The sequence below is a fragment of the Euprymna scolopes genome, chromosome 7, assembly GCF_053919585.1.
Source record: "Euprymna scolopes isolate OS-2025 chromosome 7, ASM5391958v1, whole genome shotgun sequence".
NCBI lineage: Eukaryota > Metazoa > Mollusca > Cephalopoda > Sepiida > Sepiolidae > Euprymna > Euprymna scolopes.
Genome location: NC_136488.1, coordinates 155,470,367 through 155,484,457, shown reverse-complemented (window position 1 = coordinate 155,484,457; position 14,091 = coordinate 155,470,367). Strand labels below are relative to the sequence as shown.

The following is a 14,091-nucleotide window of genomic DNA, read 5'->3' as shown; positions in this document are numbered from 1 at the left end:
GGCCAACGCTGGCTGTTAATTTTTTAACACCTAGTTTTTACTATTACAAACAACTGCAACAATGGTGTCTTCAAGGACTATGGAATTCTTCTTTGCCTTAACTGCATTAATCAATGAATTAAACCCATCATGTAAATCTATGTTTGAATGCTTGTATTGTTTTTTGATAAAAAAATTATTTTTTAAAGACCCTAGACTTGATTTTATGTGATGTGAAAAAATTCCCATCCATCGTAGACAATGTGTGTAAAAATAAATGGACTACTTATATTTATTTGCACCAGCGATCTTGCATTTTTATCAGATGAGAGATACGAAAAAAAATTTGGTCTGTAGTTTAATGCAAAATTGCAAAGTTAGAAGACATAACGTCCGACTTGTAAGATTCCAAATTCGGACTCCTTATTTCAAAGTCTTCCAATATTCAAGCTGTCTGCTGACTCTTCAGAGATTAAAAACTCCAACTCCAATTCCTAGCATTCTTACGAGTCCGACTCTGACTCAGTTTGAAACCTATAACTCCACAACCCTATTTTCATGACTTAAAAAAAAGATTATTTAAGTAAATACAGTAGAATCCCACGATATGGCATCAAAAATTAGTAATAAAATACAGTACAGTATATAATTTTTTTTATTACATTTTCACCCCAAACAAGGCACATTGCCACTTTGATGTAGGGGGCTACTATCAATGACATAATCTACAGGGGTACTATGTGGGGAGTTGGGCAACAAGATGTCGGTTCACGTTACACTTGAACTTCTGCATGTCAGTACAGTTGGGGAAGCAGAAACCCGGAAGGGAATTCCAAAGTCTAGCGGTTCTGGGGGAAGAAACTACTGGAGTAGAAGGCTCTCTTACATCTAGGGATTTTTACTGTGAAGGGGTGCGATTTAGCTGCTTGTCGGTTTGTCGGAGGTATTTATGTTGAGGGGGTACGAGTGCGTATATATGTATGTATATAATCAAATAACATTATAAACTAGCAGAACCCGTTAACTGGGTGTTGCCCGGTGGAAGCATCTCCCCCCCCCTCATAAAAAGTTTAAGTATGGCTGTTGTTAGTATTGCCCAACCCCCATACCTCCTCATGTTAAGAACGGCTTTTAGAATAGACACCCCTAACACCCTCATGGTAAGAATGGCTCTCAGAATGGACACCCCCTAACCTACCCCTGTTAAGAACAGTTTTCAGAATAGACACCCCATTTTGTGGAGGCGGGGGTCAAAATATCTGCACCAAATTTAACCTTGATAATCATTGTCATGATCTCCACGCGCAAATACTATGAAACAACCTTGAATTTTTGTGTGTGCAGTGTAGTGTCGGTCGGAAAAAAATGAAAATATTAGGTACTGATGTAGTTTTGTTACCGTGCTGCTGAAATAATAACGTTATTATTTCGAAAGCCATTCTGAACATGTTAGAGGAGGATGTTTTGTAAGAAATCCGTGCTTCTACCCTAAAATTTAATAATCACATGATCACATGATCAATATTTTACCTGTATAATGTTTGTGAAGCGTTTACAATATAGACAAATCGTTCATGTCAAAATGTTGAAAAAAGGCTTATGTTTACATCAAGGGAGATAACCGTATTGACATTAGAGATCTTTTAGTTAGAGGGTGTCGTGTGCACCGATCTAGGAATAAAACAGTAAAAAAAAAGAAAGAAAAGGGAACGTCCCGTCATAAAGCAAAGTAAAATAAAAGCAAAAAGAAGTAGCGTCGTCGGTAACTATATTGCCCAAAAACTTCTATCAAATATTAGTCTTTTTAAAACGCAAATAGGTCACAAATACATAGGTAAACCAAAATGAATGTTTTAAAAATAATTTCACAATGTAGTTTTTATAAAATAATTTTGCAACTGTAGTTTTTATAAAATAATTTTGCAACTGTAGTTTTTATAAAATAATTTTGCAACTGTAGTTTTTATAAAATAATTTTGCAACTGTAGATTTTATAAAATAATTTCACAACTGTAGATTTTATAAAATAATTTTGCAACTGTAGATTTTATAAAATAATTTCACAACTGTAGATTTTATAAAATAATTTCGCAACTGTAGTTTTTATAAAATAATTTCACAACTGTAGTTTTTATAAAATAATTTCACAACTGTAGTTTTTATAAAATAATTTTGCAACTGTAGATTTTATAAAATAATTTCGCAACTGTAGTTTTTATAAAATAATTTCACAACTGTAGTTTTTATAAAATAATTTCACAACTGTAGATTTTATAAAATAATTTTGCAACTGTAGTTTTTATAAAATAATTTTATATTTATGCACCTTGATTCACCCCACCAACGGTATTTTTTTACAAAAATAATAATAAAAAAATATATTGCTTAGTATTTGAAAAACTGCCTATTTGTGGACAATTAAAATGCATTGGGTTTTTTTTTTTAACGCAAATAGGTCACAAATAATATAGGTAAACGATATTGATTTTTTTTTTTAAATAACTTCACACCTTTAGTTTCTACAAAATCATGTTGTGGTTATGCACATAGATTACCCCCCCCCCCAGGTATTTTTTAGAAAAATAGTCATAAAAATTTATATTGCTTAATGTTTAAAAAACTGCTTATTTGTGGACAATTTAAATGTGATAGTCTTTTTTTAAACGCAAATAGGTCACTAATAAAGTAGGTAAACGATAAATTTTTTTTAATAATTTCATAACTGTATTTTCTGTATAAAAAAAATTGTGCTTAAACGCAAATAGGTCACAAATAACGTGGGCAAACCAAAATGATTTTTTTTTAAAATAATTTCACAACTGTATTTTCTATAAAAATAATTTTGTTCTTATGCACGTAAATTACCCAGACCGTCATTTTTGAGAAAAATAGTCATAAAAAAAATATTGCTTACAAAAATTATAGTGCTTAATAATCGAAAAACTACTTATTTGCAGACAATTGTAATGCGAAGGCGGTATTTGTTGTCAGCATACTATTTCCCATTTAAATTTATAAAAATATTCCGTGTATAAAATTAAAAATAAAAACATACAAAAAAAATTCTGTCCGTATTGTTTGTAAGTAAAGGAAAGATTTATAATGTTTAAAAATATAAAAATAACTTCTATGTGTATTGTGTAAAAGTGAAGAAAATGTTCTGCTTAAAATGAATAAAAAGTGTGTAATCTTTTTCAAAAAATTATTTCTCTCTCTCTCTCTCTCTCTCTCTCTCTCTCTCTCTCTCTCTCTCTCTTTCTTTTGGTATCTGTCTATCTGCATCTCTCCCTCTATCCCTATCTTATTCTGTCTGTGTATCTAACTTTCTCCATTTGTATTTGTTTACAAAATCTTTCGTTCGCTCGCTGTTATGGCAAACCTCGAATATTGTGCTTACATTTTTGTTTCATTTTGCAAAAAACAATCTATCTATCGATCTATATATCTATAAAAGTGAACGTGTGTGTGTGTGTGTGTGTGTGTGTGTGTGTGTGTGTGTGTACATTTCCCTACGCAATAACTCTGACCATTTTTAGTCTATAGACTCAAAATTTGATATACAGGGTACTCAGATTTGGAAAAATCTATGTGATCGGGTTTCGGTCAGAAATTTGGCTGTTAAGGGGTCAAAGTTCAACGATTTCACCTTTGAGAACTCTACCAAACTCCTTCGACAATTTGGTGTCTAAACACTTGAAATTTTAGATATAGGTTCCTTGGACATGCATCTAACTTAATAACTTGATTTGAGCCCAAAACTATAAATGTTAAGGGGTCATAATAGGGGTCAAAGTTTTTAAAAATTTTACCTCTGCGATCTCTACCAAATTACTCAGACAATTTCTGGTCTAAACATTTGAAATTTTACATAAAGGGTATTCAGAGATTGGGCAAGCTTTTTAATCGGTTTGGGTCGAAAATTGAGCTACCAATATATAAATGTATGTATGTATGTTTGCATGTCTGCCTAAAACCTTCGACAGAGGCGACGGATTTTCATGAGATCTGTATCATTTTGAAGTTCGACCTTTCAGACGACAAATACCGAAAAATTAGCTAAAAACATTAATTTTTTCACCCTCAACTGGGCACTTTTTACAGGGAGGTGTTGCTTTTTTCGCTGATATTTTTTAAAGCCATCCCCTCTTTTTGACTGTCTAGCCTTAATTTAAACCTAAGCCACTTTCGGTTTGGTGGTGGTCATAACAGCAAAGATGTCATGTTTTTTTTTCTTTTCCTGCTTCGCAGTACGGGTTCGAGCCTGCCTTCCTACTATCACTTTTTTTTTTTTTTGCTCAACACACACCTCCAAACACCCGGGCAACGCCGGGCACCGATGCTTTTGTAATTGTAATTAACAAAAGTAGAATTTAAGTAATATAGTTGGGAAAAGGAAAATAAAACCAAAAAGAAACAATTGGTTTGTTTTAGGTTTTAACTAATGTAGCGCATAAACAGAGCGGACATGTTTTAAAAAATCTAGCATGTTCGTTTATTCAATAAGGTGTCTATTCTGGAATAGGCAAGTTGAGAGCTAGCAACCAATGAGAAGTGCTGGAAATGTGTATTATTATTTTGTGTAATGTGAAATGGAAAGTTAATGGTTTGTATAAGAGTTTATAACCCCGCTAAGAAGGGTGCCTGGAAAACATAGTTATAATGTGTATATATCTTCTGGGTGTAGACTGGGGCAGGAAGAGTACTGTAGATAAAGAGGGAAAAATAAAAACTACTTTGTCTGTAGATGATGACAATCGTGATGATACCTCTCCTAGGATTTTTAGCTAGGGTTTTATTCTAATGAATAAATGTGTCTATAACAGCATTCTAAAGTTGTATAAGATGGTTGATAATAGTTTAGACATAATAAATTTGTATGTGGCATCTGTTCTTGCAAACTGACGCTAATTTGGTCCAGAGAGGAACTTCTGCAATCAAAATATTATATAATAATAGGATAACACCTTAAGGTGGGGCAAATACCATAACCAGAGACTGGAAAAACATGGTGCTCCACATCATAACCTGAAAAAACCGTATCCCGGGATTCTACTGTATACAAAATCAACACATTATGACTTGGCCTTTTGTTTTGAAGCAAAGTATAGTATCTGTTCTGATAATACACTTCATCTTTTCTGTCATCGGTAAGTAAAAGAGAAATCTTACTATACTGAGACCATTTTTATTTTATTTCCAATCTAGGGCACCCCTTTTGGTGAGCTGAATTTTCCTCACCTTTAAAACAAACCTTGTGTTTAACATTGCCCTTGTGGATGAGCCAAATAAATAGGAACTTTGCCTTGTCACTAAGAACAAAATGTAGTATCTGTTCTGATGCTACACATGGTCTATTCTGTCTTCGGTCAGTGAAAGAGAAATCCTCCTAGACTAAGAAAATTTATATTTTTCTTCCAATCCAAAATACTTTTTTGGAGAAGCTGGATGGATCTCCCCCACATTAAAAAAAACGTCCATGTATCTAACTTTACTCTCATGGGGAAGTAAGTAAATAGCAACACTGAACAGATAAAAAAAATCACTTCATGAAAAATGCTGACAATTTTATGCTTTCCTTGGCCACATCTAAAACATTTTTTTATATGCAGAGAAAATTCAATCTTTATATTTTTTTTCAAATTGCACTGTAATTTAACCTACAAGTTAAATAAAAGAATTTGGAATGCTGAAACCATTTTGCATAAAAAATAATGCCATGTTGACATCTGGGTCTATCACTATGATTCAGAGACCAAAGCCAATGAAATGTAAGCAGTTGGACTTACCACCGCCAAAGAAGGCAAGGGTTTTAACAATTCAACATTATTTAATAAGCTAATAATATTAACTGTATTTAAATTATGTACATTTTCAATTCAATTTATTTGGCAAAAAATAAAACAAGTCTGTTTCAATACCATATACAGAAAAAGTGGTAAAAATTTACAGATAAGAGGCCTAAATTTACATTAAATTATTGCATTGTTGTTGCATTTATTACTTCACTTGGAAGTCTATTGCAAGGCCCAGGGATTCTCAGGGCGAATACTTGGCAGATGGTGGCGATCAGGCTGGCTTTGGTGCTGTGAGAGATCATGATTTCGGTGTTAAGGATTGAGATCATGATTTCGGTGTTAAGGATTGAGAAAGCAGCAAGTTTCAGGTAGTGTCCGGTGCAAGAATGAATAAAAGGTTCTGAAGAATTTGATCATGCCATTGAAGATATTGTAGGCCAAACTCATATCACCACATAAACGTTGACACTCAAGGGAGAAAAGGTTAAGTGTTGAGTTGGCTATGATAGATTCAACCACACAATGCTGGGTATATTCAGCTAGTATATATATATATATATATATATATATATATATGTGTGTGTGTGTGCACAAAACTTTAATGCGCATGTACAAAAACAAACATGGCCACCAATGAAAAAAATAGGGAATATATTGGATAATAAACGTCTTACTTGTCGGCAACAATTTTATATGTACTATTTGTTCAAAACAGAGCCGAATAAACCTGCAAATCAACTTTATAAAAGGTAAGTCTTTAGTTGGTACTCTATTGCAAAATATTTAATAAAACTATTGAGACCAAACATTTTAATGGCCGGCATTTTACTTTTTTAAATAAAGAAAAACTCACTATTCCAATCCATGGTGTCTCATTTTGAAAGGAGCAAGCTTTCCAAAATGAGGCACACTGAATTGATATTTTTATTTTTAAAAATATATATATCCACTTATTTAAATGCATTTTGTTAAATATCTTTTGTTCCTTACATTAAAAACTTACCTTTTGGTTTAAATAGTGCCAATTAAAAAGTTTTGTAAATATATTAAAAAAAGAAGAAAAAAAACTCTACATAAAAATATTGGTTGCGAAAGTCTGAACACGTTTGTTATTTTATATTTCTTTACAGAGGTCATGTGTGAGTGAGTGAAGGTCAAGGTTAAACTAGTGCTGCTTGAAATCTGTTTTGTTTTTCTTGTTCGATTGTTATTCTTGTCTTGATCCATTGATTCTATGAATCGATCTGAACTGCATAAATGATTTTCTATAATTTAAAATTCTTTTCATAATTTCAAATATCATGCCAGACAAAAGTGTGAGAGACGATCTCAACCCAAATCTTCCAATACAAAGCAGTCATTTCCTTTGGTCAACAAGCAAGGTCAGAATATGACAAAGCGCCAGATGACTTTTAGTGAAGACTCAACGTTCAGGTGCCATTTTATTTTATAACCTATTCAATTTTATAAGATTATTTGTTGCAGACAGCCATATTGAAAAAATGTGAAAAGATGTTCAAATTGGTTCTACATGATTTGCATCTGTACAATTGCGTTTTAAGCCAGCATATCACCTCTTAACCATTGTTTCCTGTCAAGCAGCATCAGAATAAAACTTATATCAAGCCATTGCCTCGCTTTAACAGTATTTTTCCCATTAGAAAACAATGCTTTACTAACAGACAAAATACGGATTTTTCCATTATTTTGAAAGTTTGTAGCTTCACTTAAATAACTGTAATTTGTAAAGTAATAATCCGATTAGGCTACAAAATTTGATACATGCCATTTGAAGGTTAGTACTTCATAAAGATCATACGAATTTGTTTTTAGTAGTAGCATCATCTATGTCAGCCTAAAACTTATTGAACAATATCTCATGTGTGTATGTTTTCTTAAATTATACCATTCTATAAAAAAAAAAAAAAACGCTTAAAGTTCTGAATTTTTTAGATAAAGGCGGATTGTTTGTATTATTTGTTTTGATTGGACTATTGTTCTCATTTATCGTTTCAGTCGGTTTGACCTTCGACCTTCCTCAGGTTTTTTTTTTCTCTTTTCTACAATTAGAGGCTCTCAAATGCTATTAATCTCTAGTCTTGGATTGCATATGTGCTACCTCCTTGAGTCACCTGACCCTTCACCTTGCATCCCTGTCAATTATTTTGACTTTGTTCCACAAACGAAAGAGTGTTCCTTTTTCTTTCAAATGTGATAAACTAGTCCTAACTTTTTGACCTCTCCCCATGTCATGACTTTACAGTGTTCTTCTAGCTTTACCTTTAGGGGCGACTGGTCTCAACTTTGTATAGTTTCTGCATTTGCATGAAATCTCATATACAGTTTTTTTGTCATGAGACTTTCAGTCAGTGGCTTCACTTGTACTAGGTGTCTTTTAAGAATTGAATCACTCTTGAATATTGTTCTGATGTCATATGGAATGCATATTTAAAAAAAATTTTTGACAGGCTCTTTATATATGGTGTGTTGTTCACTGTGGTAAGTTTTCGGGTATTGTCCTTTGATGTTTGCTCTAGGTTTCCAGAGCCAATGTAACCCTCTCTTGGTCGTCATTTCAGTGGAGGGTTATTTTTAGGTTATCCAACTCCTCCTGTTGCAGTCGCTACATATTGTTCTGGCACAGTATTGCAAGCACCGGACGATTCCTTTTTTTTTTTTTTTACGTTATATGGATTGTGGGAGTTGAAATTCAGAGTGGTTTTCGATATGTGGAAGATACAAAATTCTGAAATGTGCTAGTTTGTTGTTGTGTTCTTTTTCCATAGTGAACTGGATAGATGGACGAATGGAGTTTGCATGGTCTAGTAAGTTTTGGACGTCCTTCTGGTGGGACCAGAGTATGAATGTATCACCCATATATCGTAGCCACATAGTTGGTTTCAGGTGACTTAAAGAGGCAGAACATTGCTAAAAAAAAATTACTAAGCAGACTAAGCCTGGAGATTAATAGCATTTCGGAGCCTCTAATTGTAGAAAAAACAACAAAAATTGTACACCCTTAAAATTTCGGCGATGAAAGGGAGATAATCCCCTGTTGAGCTTTATTAGAGTTGCCTCCCCTTTTTTAATCAATTTTTTTTTTTTTTTTTTTTTTGCATACATATAAGACATAGACTAACTCAATGAATATGATAATATCTACAGAGCCAGTAACTTTTCCCTTTTCTTTTCAAAACAACAACCTGAGGACAGTCAAAGGCCAAACTGACTGAAACGTTGCACAAATAACACTCAAGATGAGAACAATAGTCTTATAATATAAGTAATATATATAAAAAAAAAAAGCTTGTTTTCTTTTTTCTGTTGCAACCTTTTTCACACTAATATTCATATAAAAGAGAATTTCAACAGGTGAAGTAAAAAGAAGACAGAAAACGTCTCAAACTGGAAAGTTAAAAAAGACAGAAAGAAACATATCAATAGGTACAGAACGAAGAAAGGAAAGAAGGAAGGGACAAGAAAGAAAATGTCTCATTATGGAAATAGAGTAAAGAATTTCTTTTTTAATTAATTTCTGATGGTGGAAATGAGGTCTAATTTGCTATTTACTTTCTTCATTTTCCTAAAAACTTGAAATGGTTTCGTCCATCAGTTTTTAAGTAATAACTTTTGTGTGACAGAATGGATATTTATATAGATACAAATAAACAAACATTAATCTTTATGACACAGGTGCACTTTAGCTAAACGGAAGTATTTTTTTGCTTTCATTTTTAGAGTTATGGTAGGAAAACAGAGACGATTCCAAATTTAATAATTTTGTCAAACAAAGATTTTATTGTAATTCAAAACAGATTCAAAACAAATCCAGTAAAAATGAACTAACACAAAAATAATTTGAAAGCATTTATTGAATTGAATTGAAGGTTATTCTTCATTATAATATCGAAATTCGAAATATTGAATTTTGAGTAAAACCAATGGTTGTCATGTAATGAACATATCCAAAAAACGATAAAAAACAATAAAGTAGAAAATTAATTAAGCATGCAAATAGTTTTTGAAGATAATTAGCAAAAATTGAGTTAAAAAAAAAAAGAAAGAAATGGGAGAGTTCGAATTGTAACAGAAGGGAGGTAATTATTTTCTGAAAAGTGAAAGTTTTTGGCCAATTTAGCAAAACTTAATTTTTGCTAGTTGTCTTCAAAAACTGTTTTTATTAATAATTATCGTTTTTCATAATTTTTGGATATGTTCATTACTGCGACATGACAATTAAGTAGATACCGTTGATTTTACTTGAAGTTTAATCTTTTGATTTTCGCTATTATAATGAAATTAATTTCAATTTTTTTAAAATGTACTTATATATAAGCAACAATATTTCACATTATTTTTATAATTCACTAATAAAACGTAACATTCTATATCTCAAAATAATGAATTTTAAAATAATTTTTTTTAAATACACAAATCTCTACTATTACATAAAAGTCACTTGTGTGTGTGTGTGTGTGTGTGTGTGTGTGTGTGTGTGTGTGTGTGTGTGTGTGTGTGTGTGTGTGTGTGTGAGAGAGAGAGAGAGAGAGAGAGAGAGAGAGTTCCCCATAGGTTCTGATACGGCTGATCCTATCTTTAGCAAATTTCACACGAAGGTAATTTATATGTCTGGCAGTGTTCTTAGATATGTTTTGTACAGAAATTCATCCGATAAGTATCGAAAATAAAAAAAAAATCCGATCCTAAAAATAACTTTTCTCTATTATAGATAAAAAAAAAAAAAATTTTTACAGGGGAATATTTTACAAGGGAGATAATAAAATCTTAGCAAATCATTTCTTCTTCAAAAAAAACCCAGAATTATTAACATCTGGAGATATAGTTGAGTGGTAGAGAATTCAAATACAGATCAAATGATCGCGTGTTCAAGCCCGGGTAGATCTCACGATTTTATTTTATTTTTTTCTTTATAATGAGTTCAATTTATGATAAAAGAAGAGGTACAGTACTTTGGGGTAATTATGCCAAGTCCGAGGTAATTATGCCATGTCCGAGGTAATTATGCCATGTCCGAGGTAATTATGCCAACTAGCTAAAAGTGCTCTTTTGGCAACCACGCATATAAAGAACACTTCTTTTAGTTGACACAATTACCCCCAGATTTGGCGCAATTACCCCAAAGTACGGTACCATTTAAAATCACTGCAAATCAGTTCTTCGTTTGCATATTTTAAGACTAAACATTAATCAGAAGTGACTTTTCTAGAGCATTCATCATCAAGCCTAAATATCAGCTGACGTGATATTGTAAACAAACACAGATGGAATTTGATAAATGAAATTATGATTATTATTATTTTCTTTTCTTTTGCGAATTAGTCCACCGGGCAAATTATTCCTTGTAATATATAATAATCAATGGATTAATTCCCTAAATTTCAATTTCTTCTTAAGACTCCTTAATCTTTACATTTTAGATATTCTCGGGAATCAAAATCATGTAATGGATTTGATTCAAAATTGGAATAAAGATTCTAGACATAAGGTTTAATGTCATTATTTTTTTATTTTAATCTTTGTCAGGTAGGTACGGAAGCCCAAAATGTCAAAAAGTCAATTTTATTTTTAACTTTATAGAGGAATTGAAACATTATTATACCTTAATTTCTGTATTTTTGGAGATTATAAAAAATATTCATTAATTTAGGTAATCCTATTTGTTGTTATAAAAAGGAAGTGTTTATTTAATTAGAATATTTACTTACTTTTTAAATGACTCGGTTTATTTTCAAACGTGTTGTAATGATAAAGTAAATTTATCCTTTTTTGAATTAAAGTAAAATTGTATTTTTAAGTGTGAAAAATTAAAATCACTGATTACACTGAAGCTCAGTCGAACACTTTCCATGAAAATAACGATACATCAGAGACAGACTCGCAGCATCTCTTCTGTGAGATAGAGGTTGCAGGGAAGAGAAAAGGACATCTCCTACAAGGCTACAAAGTTTATTTTGAACTCTATCAAGGCAGGACAAGTCCTTTCTAGCAGCTCCTGCCCAGATGTGGTAACAGTATTCCATCCTTGGACGTACCTGGCTCTTATATAGAGAATTGCATCAGCAGTGAGATATCTACCGGATCGATAGAAAGATCCCACCATTTTTCCAGCGGCCTTGGCAACAGATTTGATGTACGAGTTCCATTTAAGATCAGGAGTAAAAGTCAAGCCCAGAAGCTTGTCAAAACTTGAGGCCTCCTGAAGACGAGAGCCATTCATTTCAATTGATGCCAGATGTGATCAGAGTGTTGATGATGTAAAGAGAGAAGTTTGGTTTTAGATGCATTAAAAGTAACCAACCACTCCTTTCCCCATTGTACAACGTGCTCAAGATCAGAGGAGAGAGCATCGGAGAGAACTTGGTCGTTTACTGCCTTAGATGTGCTACCATAAATGGTAGTGTCATCAGCATAAATGTCTACAAATGATGTAAGGATGTGATTTGGAAGATCATTAATGTAGATCAGGAAAAGAATTGGGCCCAGGATGGACCCCTGAGGGACTCCAGCATTAATACTGTGAGCTTCTGATTTTTGCCCCTCAACTACTACTCTTATGAACCTATCAGAAAGAAATGATTTAATAATTGAGAAGACATTTCCAGCTATACCATAGCTAGAGATCTTGTGAAGTAAACCTTTATGCCATACCCTATCAAAGGCCTTTGATATGTCAAGAGCAATTGCCCTAGAAAAGTTGCCTCTATCGAGAGATTTGCTAATCCTATGAGATATAACTGTAAGCACATCTGCTGTAGATCTAGCAGAACAGAAACCATATTGAGTGTCACTAAGAAGGTTACTTTGGTTGAGATGGTTGATTACTTCTGTATTTAACACAGATTCCAGCAACTTACTTATGATGCACAGGAGACTTATTGGCCTGTACTGAGAGGCGGATGAGCGATCACCAGAATTCTTAAATACAGGGCATACTGATTAGATTTTCCAGGGTGATGGGAAAGTATTCTCCTTAAGACAACCTTTAAACAGTTTTGTAAGTATGGGCGCTAGTTCTGGTTTAAGTTTATTGAGTACTATAATTGGAATACCGTCAGGGCCTGTTTTTTACTGGAATCAAGGTTTTTGATTAGTTTGGCAACATCATGTACAGATATATTTATATCACATAGTGTGTTTTCTGATACAGGAGGAAATAATGGGGGTTGGTGGCCTTGGTCACAAAGGGTAGAATTAGCTACAAAGTTCTTAGCAAAGAGTTTGGTTTTGTCTGATGCTGACGAGATTACCTTAGGTTCATTGATGATAGTTGGGATAGAGCACATGCTTCTGTTCAGGATTCTGTTTGCTATTTGCCAAAACTGGTGGGAACCAAGCCGCTGCTCAGCTACTTTGGACTTGACGGACTGAGCATACAACTCTCTTGCGTTCTTTATTACTTTCTTACAATGGTTGCTGGCAGTCCTGAAAGTGGCTTTAGTTTCCATACATCTATTACGTTGGAAGCAGTGGAAAAAGTGATTTCTGTGCGCAATGGTAGCAGCATATTCTGGAAAGAACCATGGCTGGCTGTTAGGTTTTTGCTGGAACTTTTTCGAGGGTATGAAACGTTCTATACCTACAATTAACCATTCCGTCAGGTCTGATACTAAAGAGGACACATCCTTTTTAAACATAGAACGAAGAGGTAGATCCGATATAAATGTACGGAAGCTATCCCAATCAGCCTTAGTGTATCGATATACTGTACGATGGAGAAGTAGGTCTGGGGACTTATTACATTTCATTTTTATCTTAATTGATACAACAGAGTGGTCGGAAGATCCAAGAGGATACAGAACAGAAACTGAACATAGTTCAGGGCAAGTTGTGAGAAAAACGTCTAGTAGACTCGCATACTGGCCGTCATTGTCGGGCACACGGGTGGGTTTGTGAACAATCTGAGTGAGGTCATAAGCAATGGAGAAATCATGACAGAACCTTCTCTCATATTCGATCTTGTTTGAGTGAGTCAACCATTCGACGTTGTGAACATTGAAATCTCCACATACGTGAATGTTAGCTGAAGGATAAGCAGATAGGACTTGGTCAATTTTCTCAGATATGCTTTTAAAGATAGTAACTCCGGTGTTGTGGGGGCGATAAAGAGTAAATATAAATGCAGTAGTGTGAGCTAATGCAACCTGGAAGCACATATAGGGTAAGTTAGGATCTTCTCTGGAGATGTCCCTACCACATGGAAAGCTACCTTTAATATAGGCACATATTCCATGCCCATGGCGATTTTGGGGGTCAGATTTAGAAGTTAAGTTAGAGTATCCTTCAATTGCAAACTCTT

General features: G+C 33.4%; 1 protein-coding gene across 1 annotated transcript in view; it reads left to right on the top strand.

The window, feature by feature from the left end:
- Nucleotides 1–14,091, top strand: part of LOC145280082 (uncharacterized) — a 50,141-nt gene that overhangs the window by 30,826 nt on the left and 5,224 nt on the right. Inside the window, exon 5 of the mRNA XM_080131790.1 lies at nt 7,083–7,208. Coding sequence (XP_079987916.1) covers nt 7,083–7,208 — 126 coding nt within the window. The remainder of the gene's footprint in view (nt 1–7,082; nt 7,209–14,091) is intronic.